This window comes from Notolepis coatsorum (assembly GCF_963971535.1).
Source record: "Notolepis coatsorum genome assembly, chromosome: 16".
NCBI classification, from domain to species: Eukaryota; Metazoa; Chordata; class Actinopteri; order Aulopiformes; family Paralepididae; genus Notolepis; species Notolepis coatsorum.
In genome coordinates, this window is record NC_140180.1 from 68,237,839 (window position 1) to 68,257,535 (window position 19,697).

Here is a 19,697-nt window from a genome sequence, read left to right on the forward strand (position 1 = left end):
TATATATATTCGGTTTAATCTGATCCTTCACAACAGATATGGTTGAAAAACAAACAATGTTTTAAATGCAATTGTAGATACAATATTGTAGTTACAATTTCTTTAATTGAATTAACTTAAACTAGAAAAGTAAATACAAACTAAATTAACAATGTAACTTACAGTTTACAGAAGGACAGTTTCCTTCTGAAGCACAACTTAAGAAATGTCTCATCCTTCCACTCGGGACCATTTGTCACATAGTGAGAGGTTCCACAGCTCAAGCAAACCCCCACCAATTGGTACAGGGCTTGTATTTTGGTTTTGCTCTTCTCGTTCTTTGTTATGCTATTGTTATACAAAGACTAGGTGATAGGTGAGCACCGGTACTTGGCGCACGGCACGACGAGTTGAGTGAAAGTTGTGAATGCATTTTTGTGTGCACGCGCTGCTCAGAAAAGTGGTGGAACGGTGTGGTACCGCGTGGCATGAGCACTGCACCCCTGCTCATGTCCCATGTCCTGTATTCAGAATATGAACGGCTCCCATCAGGTAGATGCAACAGGGTTCTAATTAAATTAGTGCTGTCAATAGATTAAATTTTTTTTTTTACGAATTAATCTCACAATTTTCTGTAATTAATCTAGATTAATCTAGATTAAAAATAGCATTTTTCTATTTAAGACCAAAGCTTGTAACATATATTTACTTGAGTAAAATCGTGGAATTAATGTAAAATCAACACAAAGAAAGTATATTTAGATTCAAAGACTATTTTAATAGCTTTCTTTGAATACAGTTTCTCTCCTGTGAAATACAAATGTTCAACAAAACCATCAACATTGACTCAGCTAGACCTCTTTCTTATATCCGCAGCGCTAAGATTGAAGATTTTTCACTCCATAGATTAATCTAGATTAATTCATTTTAATGCTTTAAATAATTTAAATTAATCTCCAAAGTTAAAGCATTAATTTTGACAGCCCTAAATTAAATACAAGAAAAGACACCTGCATAGGTATAATAACTCTTTCAGTGAATCTCCTAAACATAAGGAGGGTGTGAAATGAGAGGCTGTGTTGCACATGTTTGAATGTACTTTATGTTACTGCACTATAATTGTATGTATTTTTTATGTGACAGCATTTATGTCCAAGACACATAAAGTCATCTTGAAATCATGGATTGGATTTATAACTAAGTTATTTATCTCAAGGGTTCAATCAGTAAAGGTTTTCAGATCGGTAAAGCCCTTGAATGTCAAATATAACGATATACAGTACAAAAGGTCTCAGATTATTATTTAATGTAATTATTTATATCAATTCACTGCCCTCTTTCCAGCATGTTTAAGGGCTACTGACAACTAGTACTGTATTGCTGTGTCTGTTTTGCTGCTGGCTTTAGTGGGGCTGACAGAATTAGCTGTCTGCTGTTGCTAGCAAGACTCTGGAGACGCTAATGCTAACAATAACACCATCAACACTTTGGGAGGTGAGACAGCATGCTAGTTAGAGAGAGAGAGAGAGAGAGAGAGAGAGAGAGAGAGAGAGAGAGAGAGAGAGAGAGAGAGAGAGAGAGAGAGAGAGAGAGAGAGAGAGAGAGAGAGAGAGAAAGGGAGGGGGAGAGAAGGGAGGGGGAGGGAAAGAAAGAGGGAGAGAGAGAGAGGATCAAAGAAGAAACTAAAACTGAGGAGAGGGACGAGGGATGAAAGGTAGAGAAGAGAGAGAGAGAGAGAGAAATAAAAAGAGAATGAGAGCAAAAGGATTAAGAATTAAAAAGGAGGAAGAGCACTGAGTAGCTGTTCCCAACGAGCAGAACACACACAGTCTTCTCCTTCCCTCCAATCATCTATTCTCTCTCTCTCTCTCTCTCTCTCTCTCTCTCTCTCTCTCTCTCTCTCTCTCTCTCTCTCTCTCTCTCTCTCTCTCTCTCTCTCTGGGGTGTGTGTATGTGACTGACTGAGAAAGAGGGAGAGAGACAGAGATAGATAGATTGTACGTGTGTGAGTGAATGAGTGAGTGAGTGAGTGATTGAGTGAATGAGTGAGAGAGAGAGGTAGTGTGTGTATTGTGTATGTGTCTGTGACTGTGTGTGTTATGTGTATGTGTGTTTAGACTTTGTGTGTGTGACAGGCTGTGTGTGTTCGTCGACTCTAGTCCCACAAGGAACCAATTAAAACAGACTTGGCCATGAGCATGTGAGTTAGAAGTCTGGGAGTGTGTGTTTAGTGTGACTGTGTGTGTGTGTTTAGTGTGACTGTGTGTGTGTGTGTGTGCGCGTGTGTATGTGTGTGTGTGTCTCCGTGCACCCTCCTCTCTCTGCTGAAAACAAAAACAACAGCTGTGAAAGAAGGAATACCTCGAGGAAATGGGAGGGAGGAACGAGCAATCATGCAGACACACACACATACACACACATACATACATACATACTACATACATACATACATACATACATACATACATACATACATACATACATACATACACATACAATACATATACACACACACACACACACACACACACACACACACACACACACACACACACACACACACACACACACACACACACACAGAAACAAGTACTCACCTTGTCGTGATGCTCGTCTAGATATTCTCTCACTGTTGCCAGTGATTCATGCACCGCCTGCTCTGGTGGATATCCTGCACAGACAGACACACACACACACACGCGTACAGAGTCAAAGTCACACGCACACAATCAGTCACAAAACGACACACACACACGCACACACACACAGGTGTCAGAAACAAACACAATTTTGCAAAACCACACATTTGGAGAAGCAGGTGCAGAGCAGGTGTGAGAGATCACACAGATCCTCTGTGTGTGTGTGTGTGTGCCTGTGGGTGTGTGTGTCTCAACAAGTACAGTTAGGTATCTGCTGTTTATTCTTGATACTCACACTCTCATTATTCTGTTTTTTCACTGAGAGAGAGAGAGAGAGAGAGAGAGAGAGAGAGAGAGAGAGAGAGAGAGAGAGAGACAGGGAAGGTTCTATGCTATTAATAACCGACCACAGTCCCTCTATGAAAATCCCAAATGTTTTTCGTGCCTGTGTTCAGTCAAATCAGCAGCCTGATAATTGAACGAATAACACACTTCTGCCCTTTTTCAAATTCCATAAGTCTGTGATTTAGTTCAAGTGATCTGTGGGTCTGGACCTGCTATAATCTGGATGTGGTCAAACACCCTGGAGTCAAGGTCTGGTGTGTTAGCAGTAGCCAAGCTAGTGCAGAGAAAAAGACATGCAGTTCCTACATTACATTAAATTACAGATCCCCAACATTAAAAGTCCTGTGTCTTATAAATGGCCTTTTCCAGTGTTTAGCATTGTTGTTGTTTTTTAGCAATGTGGGGTTGTATCAATGGGGTCTGTGTCTCATTTTGGCTCATCAGTCCAGTCTCAAGTTCACGAGATCCTCCCTCACTGAACTAAGCTATTCTGAATTTCGCGTACCTGTGACATCCAAGAATTCTCATCTGCATAACTAACGCCCCCTCTATGGTTGTAGTAGCACACTCAACAAAAGAGCAAGTGGAAATACTGACACTTACTCAAACGGGTTGACGTGGCGCGGGTGCCGACAGAGAGAGCAGAGAACGAGCGAGCGAGAGAGAGAGGGAGAGAGAGAGATAGAGGGACACGGAGCATCCCACACACACTCTCGACCACGCTCGCGGGGAAACACACACGCAGTCGGGAGCACTCGCATATCACTGTCAACCTGCTGCAAAATATCATTGCGCACGCGCCCATGTGCGCCAGTGGCGGCTGCCACTGGGGGCGCTAGGGCGCCGCCCCCCCTGGTAAAGAGACCAGGAGAAGAAGAAAATGTTTTATTTTTATTGTAGACCCCTAAAAATAAAATAAACATGTTTAAAATGAATAATATTTACTCATTTTAAGTATGTTTGTGTTTCCAATGCACAATATAACGTTAAAATATAAAATATTAATAATCGTTTTCCTAAGAACGTTCCATTACCTTAGCCGCATTTCTCCTGCCGTATTCTCTCGGGCTAGACGCATTAGCGCTCTGAGTGCGCGTCACTGTTTCATCGCTGTATCCGTCGCAGCCAATCAGTGCCTAACGCGTTGTGCGTTGAAATATGATGTTTATGATGGAAGCCGGGCGCGATTTGAAGCGGTCTAAGCAGCAGCGTCTATCATTTTTTTCCGTAGCAGCATTTTTTTCCCTTAGCCGCATTTCGCGGAGACGTTCTCTCTGATTGGCCAACACCATTTTCTAGCTTCTAGGTTGGTTTGTAGGTAGACTGTGTTGTTGTGAGATGCAGCTATTTGTCTAGAGCGTGAAGGCAAGTTCTTTCGACGGTTAACTAAGCTTAGGCACTCTTTCAAAGTTGGTTAAGGTTAGAGTTGTCTTAGAGCAGGGCGATAGAATGCCAGGTAGTTTGCAGGCTGTTTGACGAGGAAATGGGCAAAGACACAGCTCTTCACAGTACGTGTTGCCGTTGTTGGCTAACAACAAGCTATATGGATGCAGTGTGGACAACTGGACATGCATGGACAATGGACAATCAACACAGTCTGGACAGTGGAGTGGAGTGGATATACTTTATCAAGCCCTTCTGCCCTGCTGGACCACTGTGCGTTCAACTTAACAAGGTATAGTTGCGATGATGCTCTCTCTCTCTCTCTCTCTCTCTCTCTCTCTCTCTCTCTCTCTCTCTCTCTCTCTCTCTCTCTCTCTCTCTCTCTCTCGCTCTCTCTCTCTCTCTCTTCTCTCTCTCTCTCTCTCTCTCTCCTCTCTCTTTCTCGCTCTCTCGCTCTCTCTCTCTCGCTCTCTCGCTCTCTCTCTCTCTCTCTCTCGCTCTCTCTCTCTCTCTCTCTCTCATTTCGCCGCGAGTGGGGCATAACCACTCAGACAATGAATGGTAACTTGTTTAAAATGACGAGATATACATATGTGTTTATTATTGAATAGATCTGAGAGAGAGAGGAGAGAGAGAGAGAGAGAGAGAGAGAGCTGTGCGTGTTGTGTTGGGCTATTGGAAACGTGGTTGCATTGACTACTGTGATCATATATTGATCGATGGCAATGGTGATAATATTCGCCAATGCGTGCCTGCCTTGTACATGTTTGCAAAATGTTTGGTATAGCGCCCCTAGTGAGAAGAATCCACGGGCCGCCACTGATGCGCGCGCCCATATTCCGATCCGTGCAATAATATTCACAGGGGTATATATTGTCATTTGAAACAAGTTATCAATGCATTGTCCCGTGGGATTATGCCCCCCGCGCCGAAATTAATTAGTATCCCCATCAATCTCTCTATGTCTCTCTCTGTCTGCCAGTGCAGACTGTGGGTGACTGTCACTCAAAGCACTTTGCGAGTATGGGCGGAGCCCAGCCCAAAACAGCTTGAAATCTTGAAGTGGAAAAATGCTGCTTTAGAGTACTTGATTAGAAATACAAAACAATGCATTTAAAAATAAAAAAAACTTACAGATGTGTTCCATAGACTCACAGGAATTGTGTAACATTGCCCAAATAGTGAAAGGAATAGCAAAACATGGGACCTTTAACATTACATTACATTACAGATCCCCAACATTAACATTACATTTAATTACATTACAGATCTCTGACAATAAAGGAACAGACCCCAGAATGGCCTGAACTGAATCATATAATTATTATTATGGTAATTCTGATAGATAATAGATAGAGGCAGAAGTGGGTGATTCAAGGGTCTGGATCAGCCCATTAGCGACCAGCCTCCTGTTAGCATTTGTCTGCCATGCTAGTGCAAGTCAATGGGGTATGATGAAACCACTTCTCTCAAAATCACACACATGAGTTACTTCAAACTGTTCTATTACATTTTATTACCATCACGAGAGCTAGTAGAACTAAATGGAAAATAGGTTATTGATGTGATGTTGAGGGAAATGGTTTCCATACCCCAGTGACCTGCAGTATTGTTGCTAACAGACTGGTGCCAATCTCTTCTAAACAAAAACACTGGTGCAAAAATGTCCTTTGAGGGGACTTGGTAAGCAATCACTGGGATAGGCTTCTAAAAGAACCTCCTCTAGGGAGAGAGAAATGGGGGAGGGAGAGAGACATATTGTAGAACTAGAACCTCCTCGAGGGAGAGAGACAGACATGTTGTAGAACTAGAACCTCCTCGAGGGAGAGAGACATATTGTAGAACTAGAACCTCCTCTAGGGAGAGAGACAGACATATTGTAGAACTAGAACCTCCTCTAGGGAGAGAGAGACATATTGTAGAACTAGAACCTCCTCGGGGGAGAGACAGACATATTGTAGAACTAGAACCTCCTCTAGGGAGAGAGACAGACATATTGTAGAACTAGAACCTCCTCTAGAGGGAGAGAGACAGACATATTGTAGAACTAGAACCTCCTCTAGGGAGAGAGAGACATATTGTAGAACTAGAACCTCCTCTAGGGAGAGAGACAGACATGTTGTAGAACTAGAACCTCCTCGAGGGAGAGACAGACATATTGTAGAACTAGAACCTCCTCTAGGGAGAGAGAGACATATTGTAGAACTAGAACCTCCTCTAGGGAGAGAGACAGACATATTGTAGAACTAGAACCTCCTCTAGAGGGAGAGAGACAGACATATTGTAGAACTAGAACCTCCTCTAGCGTCACAATTATCGACATCCGGTTGCAACTCGCCGATCGGCCACCAGGTGGCGGTATTGAAGCGTTGGAGAGTTGAGCGGAGATCTACAGCACCAGTCAAGGATCCGTGGGTGAAATATGAATACCATGACAGAAATTTGAAATATTGATCTCAAAGACGCTGTAAAACGTCATTGGCAGATTACGCATGGCGAGGAATGACGTGGTAACACGTCATTGGCGAGAAAAGGGTTAATTTAGAGGTAATTCACACCACGACCATCACAAGATAGCGACTTAACAATAACGTTATCAGCTCTGGAAACGAGAGTGATAAATTCGGTTTGACAAAGAAGCTAACTATTTAGCTACTGTAACTGCAATGCATTTTCTGCTTTGCGGTCCAATGTCCACCAAAACACATACACACACACTTTATAATTTTTGCCTCAACGTTATATATACAGGTAATGTTTTGTAAACTAACGTTACATTTAGTTAACGTAGCTAACGTTACATAACTAGTACCTAATGTTAGCCTAGCCTGACGTTAGCCTAGCCTGGCAATAGCCTGTTTAGCCTACCTAGCTGTTAACTGTTATTGTTTATCATTGAGATCAAACTTACCGTATCAACTTCAGCCACCTTCTCTTCTCTTTGTTGTCGGGAGGAAAGCGGTAATAAGATACCGTTTTGTTGACATCGTTCCTTAAAAAGCCAACACGGAACACAGCCCAGCACTGCACCATTTCATGACGTCACCCTAGCCAATGTGCGATTTTGGCCACTTGTAGCGTTCATGAGCCGAAAACACATCGGGCCGTGTTCGGTAGCGCAGAAGAAGAAGAAGCTTCACACACGAATCCACACGAGGAAAAACGCGAAATATTTGTCTCAAAATTCCTTACGTAACTCCAAGCTGATCAAGCGTGTCCTTAGAATTCCGTACGTAGATCTAAGCAGATCAAGTGTGTCCTTATGATTTACGAAACACAAATTGAGAGGTGTGTGTGTGTGGATATTTTTTACGATTGTGGATTCTACTTTTGCGTTTGTTTATTTTTTATAGAAATGTACCCCCATACGTTTGTGCTGTAATATTCATTGCAAATGTGTGGGGGGAAAGTATGTGCTTTTGTATCATAGGTGATGGCAGCTACCAACTCCAGCCATGGCTGATGACTCCCGTGCGTAATCCTGCCAACATTGGAGAGGCGGCGTACAATCGAGCTCACATGTCACATCAGAATGGGCGGTGTGATCGAGCGCACATTTGGCATCGGTTTAGATGCCTGGATCGTAGCGGTGGGGCAAAGTGTGGTGCATCCTGCACAACATTGCCATAGAGCCGGTCTACCCATGGATGTGGATCTGCATCCTGAGGAGCATGGAAATGTGAGGATTGGTCCGATTCCGCACGCTTCAAGGTACCAATTACCCTTGCGCACCTGAAGTGAGTTCTAATCAGCTCGGTGGAGCCCTTTATATACTCTGGTGTTCCTAACGTTCTGTGTCGGGTCGTTTTGGATTACCACTGGCTGCAGCTTGTTTCCTCCCGTGTTGTACCTCGTCTGTTTTTCTCCAGGACGTCTATGGAAGTCGCCGCTGTTGCTTTTCTCTGCCATCCGTTGGATCTCTGCCTCATAGACCGCTTTGCGCAATTGCGCCTTGGTGAGTTTTGGAACGTACTTTTTTTGGATACTCTGTTTTTCTCGCATTTTCCTGGACTCGGGACCTTTCTGTTTTGTGTGTTTGGGTAACACTGAAGAGGAGCCGCTTGTTGTTGTTACTGACTCAGCTAAACAATTCTGGACTGCATTGTATTCCGTTCGCTCGTCTTGTTGACATTATCTCTCTCTCTGTTTTGTAAATAAATACGCCCTGGTTTTTGGCTAACTCTGAACTACCTGTCTGTGCCGTGCTGTTGGGGTTGGTATCAAACCATAACAGGAAATGAAGACTCCGACTAGGAGCCACCTTTTCACCTGCCTCATGTGCGAGCAGATGAGGGCAGACATGTCAGGCAAAACATAGTCACACATTATTTCACATGATATGCTTTGCTGTCTCTGCAACAAAATAAAGTTGTCGAATTCCACCTGTGTGACCAAAGATACAAATAGGCCTACATCATTAGGCCTACGACCAAATATTAAATGAAAAGTAAGAAAAATAACCTACGCACAGAATAGAACCCGCACACTCATTTATAACGTTTCATCAGGTCCATGAGGAGTAGACTCCAGTCCTTCTACTCCGGAGCTGTAGAGAGCATCTTGACTGGAAACATCACTGCCTGGTATGGCAACAGCACGGCACAGGACAAGAAGGCCCTACAGAGAGTGGTGCGCTCAGCCGAGCGTACCACGGGTATTGCACTACCAACCCTGCAGGTCCTATACAACAAGAGGTGCAAATCCAGAGCCTGCAGGATAATGAAAGACCCTCACCACCCCAACAACAACAGCCTGTTCATGCTGCTGCGGTCAGGCAAACGCCTGCGAACACCAGTAACGAGGACAGAGAGACTTCGGCTCAGCTTCTTCCCCCAGGCCATCAGAGTCTAGAACACTGTACTCTCCACGCACAAGCACACATGAGCACACACACAACACACACACTGTACACGCTCACACACTAGCAGCCACTTTAACATGAGCACACACACACTCATGCTGCACACGCTCACACTTATGGACACTTTACAGAAGGAAAGGTCACATCTTGTATATTGTAGACGCTGGAAACACGGTCAATGAAAAGTTTATTCTGGAGTATATGAGAATGCGGGTTCTATTCTCTTAACTAAACATTAAATACAACTTCATTTCTCACTCAAAAAATATTCCTAAATCAGAAAATATTTTCACTGGCACAGTGCCTAACTTTGGTCGAAAGATTCAGCAGCACCATGGACAGGTCTGCTCAAAATCTTTTATTTGGGGATGACAAATGCAATGACAAAATATAGTGACAAAAACAAAGGATGTAATTGTGTCATGAAAATACTAATTAAGAAAGCTCTATACATTATGAAATAAACAAAATACAAATGGTGAAAAATACTGTTATGTCCAGTGATGCCAGTAACGCGTTACTAAGTAACGCGTTATTGTAATCTGATTACTTTCCCCCGAAAATAGTAATCTAACGCGTTAATCTTTAAAAGCCAGTAATCTGATTGCAGTTACTTGTCCAAGTGGCTGTGCATTACTATTTCGTTACTATCTCATCATAAATTCATAATGCAGGCGGAATGCAGTATTTTATTTCGTTTTCGACAGTCAAAAATACATTTTGAGCTGTTTTTCTTTTGGGAGTGACGTGGTGTGGCAGTGAAAGGGTTAAATACAAGAATGTGTCCCGCGGCGTGACTGGTCCCTCTGTCTGAGTGACTCTGCTTTGGTCCAATCACATTCCCCATCCACAGTCTGCGAATCAGAGGCAGAGTAGGGCGGGTCTTCACAGCACGTCATGTGACATATGCGCCAATCGTGTGACAGCAGGGCTCCGTAGTCGGAGAATTCCACCCCAAAACGCTTGGCAAAATTAAAAGTGAACCAAACCGCAAGATGACTTTTGCGGTTTCTGTTCAGAATTCCACCCCAAAACGCTTGTCTAAACGTAGCCTCAGTCACTACTTTACGGCGGAGGAAACAAAATACTGTCTACCGCTAAAAACAGCACATCCAATTGCATTGAAAGCATCTGGAATCACAACACTAGCCGACGCTTCGACTAGGTACAGGAGGGTTGATGGTGGCAGAGCAAAAGCTCTTATTTGCCAGATTTACAGTTAATTTACATGTTAAAGAGAGACTGATTGTATGTTTATAGAGAGACATTTATAAAAACAATTTAATAGTTACAGTTGATATAATTGAAATAATAGTTCAGCCTGCATTTGTTAGATGTGATACACTGGTTTTGTAAAACCACTGGCTGGCTGCTCTAATGCTGTGAGCATCATAGACTGTTGCTTTACCATACTTGATGGTACAGAAGCTGAAGCACTAGTTTAACAATTTACGTTATGTGCAGAGAAACAAGTTAAAAACAATTTATGCACTTTCAATAAAGCGTTTAAAAAAAAACTGTTGGGGGAACGACGACGACTTCGTAACCTAGTTACTTTCAAAGTAACTAAGTTACTCTGATAATCAAGTAATCAGTAAAGTAACTTAGATTACTTTTTAAAGGAGTAATCAGTAATCAGTAATCAGATTACTTTTACAAGTAATCTGTGGCATCACTGGTTATGTCTATCTGTTATAGAAACGAAGAGCTACAGTATTGATCCGTCAGGACTTCCAATTCGCGATTGTCCTAGGACATGCATACTGTTGCATGGGCAGTATTTATACTATTTTACCATTTCAGCAAATATGCAAATTGTGAGAGCAAACTGCTCTGCGAACCAGCAATTTGCACACCGTATGGGCGTGTTTGTGCTAGTATATCATTTGCGCAATATCTTTAGCAAATAGGTCCTTAACTCATTCACGGCCAATCACGTAATATTACGTGTTTCCTCGCCAACCGCTGGGTGCCAAAAACGTAATTACCTTTTTAGATCGTTTTTTCTTTTATTCGATTTTAATATCAATATTACACTCACGGACCTATATGTTACCGCTGAAAGTCATACTGAGACCCCGAGAGTGCAGTACTGGCCAGATCCTGCTAGGTGGCAGTATCGCCCACCCTTTGAAACCCTGTTCCAGACTGTGTGTCACATCTAATGTCGTCCGGGTGGAGAATTTTGGTCCAGGCAAGTATAACGCTTCACCCAAGCAACTTGAAACGCGTCTAGCACACTCGATCCATAAGTTGTGCCAAATTATGTCCGGGACCAGATGGACATCAATACTGGAAATCGTGATCAGACAATTGGAATATTCTTTTTGGAATAACCCCGATCAAAGGTAAGGACTATCTGACGTCAATTCCACCTTGATCCTACAATGATTTCATATCGATCCAGCCGATCAGTGTGTGTGGTGTTCAAAAACGAATGCCGTGGTTTAACTGGTGGTTTAACTGTGCCAAATTTTAAGTTATATTTTCAAGCGTTATCATTTCGTCCTCTGTTGAGTTGGTTTAATTTAAATTCTGAGGCCCCCTGGCTTAATATTGAAAAACATATTATGGCGCCGATTCGTTTACAAGACATTGTCTTTACAGATATTTCACTAAAGCAATGTAGATTACGTTATGGTCCGATAATAGCGCATGCCATATCTTTATGGCGCAAATATGAAAAGTTACTTAATTGGGATACTAAGTGGCATGAACAGACTCCCTTATTTCATAACCCGTTTTTGCTTAGCGGAGGCCGCAGTTTTGTAGCTCAATCATGGTCCAACTGTGGCATTCATGTACTTGGCGATGTTATGGAGGACAATGGTCTAAGAACATTCTCAGATCTGAAAGAGTCATATAACTTACCTGGCACCTCCTTTTTTTTATATTTACAGCTCCGCTCGGCTATGCGAGCCTATGGAGTTCCATGGACCAAACCAACTACTCACCCGTTAATTACTTTCTCTAAAAAAACTGCAGGTCTCTCCAAAGGACAAGTCTCTATAATTTATAAAGATCTATCACAAAGATGTACTTCGTTAATACCTGTTATCCAATCGTGGAGCACAGAATTGGGATTAGAACACCATCACTCTATCAATTGGACCAGAGTTTGGGGAAATGTTACTGTTGTGAAGGATCAGATTAAACCGAATATATATATTTATTTATGGATATATATTTAATAGTATTTGTATATCGTTTGATATCCCTTGTATATTCCTTGTACATATACATGGAATATCCCTTTGTTCTACTACAGCCCATAATAGTTCATTCTCTTATTGGACAAAAGGACCAGGCGCCAGGGACAAGCCCCTGGCGTTCAAGTTCAAAGGTACCGACGAGACATGCCCTTACTAGCCTCAGCTCCGCGCAGGAATACGGCTACCGAAAGCAGAGCGGCACTACTTGTCCACCGTGCATATAAATATGGCGCAAGAAATGTAGAATTCCTCTTAGTCCTTTACCCTTCTACCCAACTAAGTAACAAGACGTGAAGCCTCACCCCACGATACCACGTGCGGTGTAGTACGGCCTGTTTGGCCTTAGAATAGCAGTGAGACCTCGTGCGAATTAATAGCTGAATTGCCAGAGTTTGGCACCGTATTTCTATTAAGTAATAATTAGGGATGTCCCGATCGCCTTTTTTTGCTTCCGATCCGATCCCGATCATATGATTTTAAATATCTATCGATCCGATCGTTTCCGATCCGATCTTTCACATTAGTAATCAATTTTGACGCATTTTTGTCAGAAACTGGCAGAGTGAGACAAGCCCATCTGTTGCCTATATCCGGGGCGCGAGCGCGGAGGCGTTTGTTATTACATTCACCCTGAGAAATGTGCTTCTGCTTCATATGAGAAATATTAAAAGTTTCAATATATGTTTGCACATTAGTATACATTTAGTGTTCGACTTACGTAATGGTCCATTCTGGTCTGAAACGCCGACGATAAAGTCACGTAACGTTATCCTCCTGTTGAAAAGTTAGTTTGAAAACTTCGCCTCCAGCCTGCTGCTTCATGAGTTTTTCCTCCACGCGGAATCTCCTCCTTGCAAACATTGCAACTGGCTTGACTTTCTATTTTTAAATGCTTAGTTCCAAACCTCTGACATTAAGTCTAGCTGCTCAAGTCAGTGGATATTAACCGTGTTTCGGGAGCGACGTGTTGTTGTTGTGATGTGGTCGCGACTCGCGTGTAGCGTGTAGCGTCTAAATTAAAGGGAATGTTTGTTGCAACGGTGAAAATTAAAGGGGAATGTGTTTGTTGTGGATAATTATTCTGCTCTGTGTGACAATAAATACATTAATGATGATATATTATGTAATTTAAAACCAAAACTAAGGCCTCCGTATGAGTTTAAGACGTGGACATGGTCATGTTTGTTGAATAAAAATTTTTTTTTTTTGACTGCCGATTTTTATTATTATTTTTTCCCGATCCCCGATACTCTGAAAAGCACGTGATCGACGCCGATTCCGATCACGTGATCGGATCGGGACATCCCTAGTAATAATAGTCTATTATGTATGGTGCATCGTTCGGTTAGAGTTCTAAAGTGAGCAGCACCCCCATCGTTTCCTCGCGTTATCTAGAGTCTTAACCAGGTTGGGCAGACCACGCGTGGTGCTTTCATCCGAGGAGTTCTAGGTGAGGACGAGTGGACCTGCACATTGGATTACCTACCCCGACGACTGCTGAGCCCTATACGGCATGGAATATCTATTTGCTTTGGTGCTTTGATTTGTGGAGCGGATAATCGCCAACACCGGTGAGTGTTGGATTTACCCCGAGAGGAGCCAAGGTGAGACGGCGCTCAGACCAGACTGAGGTCGCCTCGCTTCTTCTTCGTTGTGGACCTAAAGCTACAGCTACAGCTATCGTCTACAAGAGAGCCCAAGTGTATTCATCTGCGGATCAAGGTTCTACGGGCACTGTGTTCTGTACCTGGACTCTCCCTAGAAATCGTTGACCAGACGGGATACAGCCGACGGCTCTCCTACCCCCCCTACTGGCTTACAACCGGCGGGACCCCTTCAGTATATTATCCAGCTATAATCATTAAGTGACCATCGCTATAATTCCCTAAGAGCCAGGTTGTATACGTGCTTCCTGTGTAACCAGAGATTGGACATTCAGTGTTGATTTGCCTACGAATACTCATTTGCCTTACAAGTGCATTCAAATCATAAATGTAATAAGTAACTATTATATGTACCTTTTGCTATATATTAAATATTTGACTTATACCTTTGTGTGGACCTGATTTCATATGTGGGAAAGTGTTCATCATACTTAGATATCGTGTACTGTATGGCCAGTAGTTAAAGTACATAAAGCGGTAGTGGTTTAATGATACCATACTTATCAATACAGTCAGGGAATTGTACCCCTCAGTTACAATTGGTCCTTCGAGCCGGAGGGTAATTAGTGTAATATTAATATAGTGGTATTAATATTGAAATGGCCTATGATGAACACTCCACGAAACGGTCCTCCTAAAGTAGAACGCCCGCAACGTAGACGACAGCCACCTCAGTACTTAGAGGATTACGCTGTCAGTAAACTACCTAGCCTTCTACAAACAGTAAACGCAGTAAAAGTAGAAAGTAAAATTATGTCCGACCCTATCAACCAGGATACCCCGACCACAGAGGCCCTAGTGGGTTCTAATGTAACTGACCAAGCTCACGGTGGGGACCAGGAGGGAACTGACACGACTTTACCCCCCGCCAATACCGAAGAAGTAGTCCCCCCAGAGCTCCGGGAGGAAGACAATCCTCCAGAGACGGAACTCTGCACGGAACAAGATGAGGAGAGCGCCGAGGAGATAGAGCTCCAGGACTCCCCGCAGGAGAACGCATCCCCAACGGGTACAGCCAGGAGCGGCTCACCTCTACAAGCGTCTTCCCCCAGCGAGGCGGAGAGGATGCTGTCACAGGCGTTCTTCGCCAGCCTGACAGCCTCTACCGAACGCGATCGACTTCAGGGTGAACGCGATCGACTTCAGGGTGAACGCGATCGACTCCAAGCACAGACGCTTAGCGAGCGCGAACAACTCCAAGCGCAGCAACGGAGCGAAGAAGAGCACATACGCCTGGAGCTGAGACGCCTTCAGACGGAAGAGAATATGGCAAGAGACCGGGCCGACACCCAGCGTGCCGCTGCCGGTGCCCAAAGAGAAGCAGATCTCACCAAGCGCGACGCCGAGCGCGACAGACTACAAGGCGAGCGCGACAGACTACAAGCCGAGCGCGACAGACTACAAGCGCAGCTAATGGAGCAGCTGATCACCAGGGCAACACCCCCTCCCTCCACAAGGGGTTCCAGAGCCTCGTCAAGACACACGTCAAGGGCACCCTCCCCTAACCGAGCAGGCGACCTTGAACTCGACCACCAGAGAGAGTCTACACCCCCCTCCGAACTCATTCCCCGACCGGTCCAAGTGAGACCCAGCTACAAGGAAGGAACAGCGGACACCGCGGAGAGGCTAAATAGACGACTACAGGATCTAGGTGACCTGGCAGAAGAAGAAGAAGAGGGAGAAGAGGAGAGTCAAGCCCGACAGCAGCACATTACTCCACAGGACCAGGAGGTCCAATACAGCCCAGGCTATACCCCCGCGGCTCTGCGCTACAGACCCCCGACTCGACTCACGGGTGAGCATGACGCACGACCAGTCCCGAGGAATAGCACCTGGACCAGCGGGCCATGGTACCCTGCCAGTACCAGCCCACCGAGAGGCGTAAGAAGAGACTCGCCCAGGAGGCCTCTCTTCCAACGCTCACCGATGTGCCAGCCATCCATGGCGTCATACATTGGCACACCAACGTTTCCAGACTTCACCCATGAGAATCGAGCACAGTACACGGAGCTCCGGATGTGCTTAGAGACAATGATGGTGGATGTCGCTGATGAACGCCACAAGTATGCAATATTATTGAAGCACCTGAAAGTGCCCCGAGCGCACAACATAGCGCTGGCCTATGCCACCTCTACGACCCCATACACCGCGGCTCTAGCAGCGCTGGACCAGAGATATGGACGTATATGGGATTACGTAATACAGGAGATAAGGCATATTGACCGCCTACCCCCAGCAACAGACAATCGCTCACTAGACGACCTGTCTATAAAAGTACAATCCCTGGTAGGGATGCTGGGGGCGCAACGAGAAAAGGGTATGCACGAACTATACGCAAACTCGAACGTCGAGAGGATTTTAGAGAAGCTGCCGCCCGCCCGACAGGAGCGCTTCAGGCGGCAAAGAGACCACCGTGATCCTAACGGTCCCGAGCCATCCCTCCTAGATTTAGCCGACTTCCTGGCGAGAGAAGTCAGCAGCCTACGGCTGGATACGTTCGTGCGGAGCACGCCAAGCTCCAGAGAGGGACCTAGGAGAGTAAACGATGGCCGAAGATCGGTGACTGTCATGCACCAATCAGAATCAGTACCGAGCAGCAAGAACCACAGTACCCCCTCGACGAAAGAGAAGTGGAAGATGGTGTGCCCGTACTGCGAGAAGGAACACTGGTTGTCACAATGTGACCAGTTCAAGAAGATGACCGCTGAAGAAGTAAGTCAGTGGATAAAGTCCAACAGGCGCTGTTACCGATGTGCGCGCAGTCACATGGCAGCCGAGTGCCGCCTAAAGAAGAGGTGTAGTCGGTGTGACGGAGCCCATCTGGATGTCCTACACGACAGTAACAAAAGAAAGCCTGCACCATCCAACAGCACAAAGGCAAGTGTTATGTACATTGACCCCGCTAGCAGCAGCGGCGCCCAGGTGCTCTTAAAGGTGGTCCGTGTAACACTGAGTTACCAAGATAAGGTCATGGACACTTACGCCGTCCTTGACGACGGGTCAGAGAAGACCCTTCTCCTCGCGTCCGCTGCGGCCCAGCTGGGGCTGCGGGGGAGCGAGAACCAGATGACGATTCGGACAATAAGAAGAGATCTAAAGACGATAAAGGGCGAGAATGTCTCCTTCACTATCGCAGCAAGCGGGCAGCCAGAGAGACGGTACAGTATTACTAATGCTTTCACCAGCCAAGAAATAGGACTATCGCAGTACACCTACCCCATCGCCAAGCTGATGGAGAAATATGTGCACCTGCGTCAACTACCTATACCGCTCATAGACGGTGCCACCCCGACCCTGCTGATAGGCTCCGACCATGCAGACCTCATAGTCCCGATAGACCGGGTCCATACAGGACCCAGAGGTTGCCCTGCAGCAGTCGAGACCCGCCTAGGATGGACATTACAAGGCCCCCTCGCCAAGTCTCTTAACCGAACAGCAGCCACTAGCTGCCTCCACTCCAGAGTGACAGAAGGAGACACCACACTCCTGCAGCATGTCGAGAGGCTATGGACACTAGAGACAATGCCCTTTAAGAACGAAAAGAAAGACATTCGTTCTAAGGAAGATATCTACGCTATAGCCCTCCTCGAGCACGGGACAAAGAGAGTCAACGTCAACGGAGTGATGAGATACGCAACTCCACTCCTGAGGCGAGAGGGAATGCCCCCCTTCCGTGCTACAAAAGAGGCGACGGAGCGGTATCTATTGAACACCGAGCGGCGCCTAGCCAAAGACCCCGCTCAAGAAGCTGTGTACCGCGCTGAGATTAACAAGCGAATCACAGCGGGACACAAAGAAAATTAACTGGCGACGTCGTGCGCTGCTCCGCGCCTCCCTGATCAAAGGCGGCTTTGATCTCAGGCAGTGGGCCAGCAGCGACCCGCAAGTACTGCGCCGCCTCTCCCCCGAGGACAAGGCCGCGAGCAGCGATACCTGGATGGCGACCATCCCAGGAGAAGCCCAAGAAATGACACTAGGACTAGTCTGGCGCTTCAAAACAGACTCGCTCCATTATAGACACAAACCCCTGATCAAGGAGCAGGGAAGGTCGACGGCAATACCGACCACCAGACGGAGTGTATACAGAACACTCGCCAGACAATATGACCCGTTGGGATGTATTCTACCTTACACCACCAGGGCAAAGATGATTGTAAGAGCGCTATGGGACAAAGACCAGGGCTGGGACGATCCCATACCCGAACACCTTGCATCCACATGGAGAGAGTGGGAGACGGAACTCCGCTCACTCCCAGGTGTTAATATACGCCGCAGCTACTTCCCACCCACAGTGAGGCCAGAGACATGCAAGATCGACCTGCACGTATTCAGCGACGCCTCCGAAGTAGCCTACGGTTCGGTGGCTTACTTGCGTGCCCGAGAGGAGGGAGGAGAAATACATACTGCTTTCATCCTGGCTCGCTCAAGAATAGCCCCACGCAAGCAACAATCTATCCCGCGCCTAGAGCTCTGCGCAGCCCTAGCAGGAGCGCAGCTCGCCACGTTAATCCAACGTGAACTCACCATCCCGGTGCAAAGAACAATCTTGTGGTCAGACTCCACGACCGTACTCACATGGATCCGGTCTGATTCGTGCAGATACAAAGTCTTCGTGGGAGTCAGAGTCACCGAGATTCAAGAGTTAACAGAAGTAACCAGCTGGCGGTATGTGGACACCAAACACAACCCAGCTGACGTCATCACCCGGGGAATGTCCCTGGATGACCTCACCTGTCCCAATCTCTACAGTGACGGGCCAGAGTTCCTCAAGCTCCCCGAAGAAGAGTGGCCTACACCCATCCCACGGGAGGCGAGCAAAGAGGAGGCAGAGAACAAGAAACCTATGTTCTGTGGGTTGACACACACACTCGTCCCCACAGACCCGGTTCTAGACGATTGCCTCACCCTAGAGAGTGCGCAGCTAAAGACATTTCTGTGGCACCACCCAGAGGTTCAGCCCACAACTGACATTTCAGCAGCTGACTACGAAGAAGCAGAACTCCTTCTACTACAACGAGCCCAGAGAGACTCGTTCCCCGATGAGCTAGCCTGTCTACAGGGAGCAAAGCCCGTCCCATCAGACAGCAGACTGCTTCACCTGGCCCCCGAGAGCGACGCCCATAATCTCATCAGAGTGGGTGGTCGTCTGCGGAGAGCCCCAGACCTACCGGATGACGTTAAGTACCCGATAGTCTTGAACAGCCGACACAAGGTCACAGAGCTGATCATAAAGAAATACGACGAGGATGTGCACCACGCAGGGGCAGAGAGAGTCTTCGCGGAGATCAGACGTCGTTATTGGATACTGCAAGGGAGAGAAGCAGTGCGGCGCTTCCAGCGAACCTGTCTAGACTGCCGTAAGTGGCGCGCGCAGCCCAGTATACCCCGGATGGCTGACCTACCTCCCTGTCGCCTCCGACTCGGCGACAAGCCCTTCCACTCCACCGGTATGGACTGTTTTGGCCCGCTGTATATAAAGAGAGGAAGAGGAACCGAGAAGCGGTGGGGTATTGTATTCAAATGCATGACCACCAGAGCGATACATATCGAACTCCTCCCAACCATGAGCACAGACTCATTCCTTATGGCCTTCTGAAGATTCACATCACGGAAA

At 45.9% G+C, this 19,697-nt stretch overlaps 1 protein-coding gene across 1 annotated transcript in view; it reads right to left on the reverse strand.

Annotated features, from left to right (window-relative positions):
* Positions 1-19,697, reverse strand: part of macrod1 (mono-ADP ribosylhydrolase 1) — a 496,258-nt gene that overhangs the window by 20,021 nt on the left and 456,540 nt on the right. Inside the window, exon 8 of the mRNA XM_084332361.1 lies at positions 2,577-2,650. Coding sequence (XP_084188487.1) covers positions 2,577-2,650 — 74 coding nt within the window. The remainder of the gene's footprint in view (positions 1-2,576; positions 2,651-19,697) is intronic.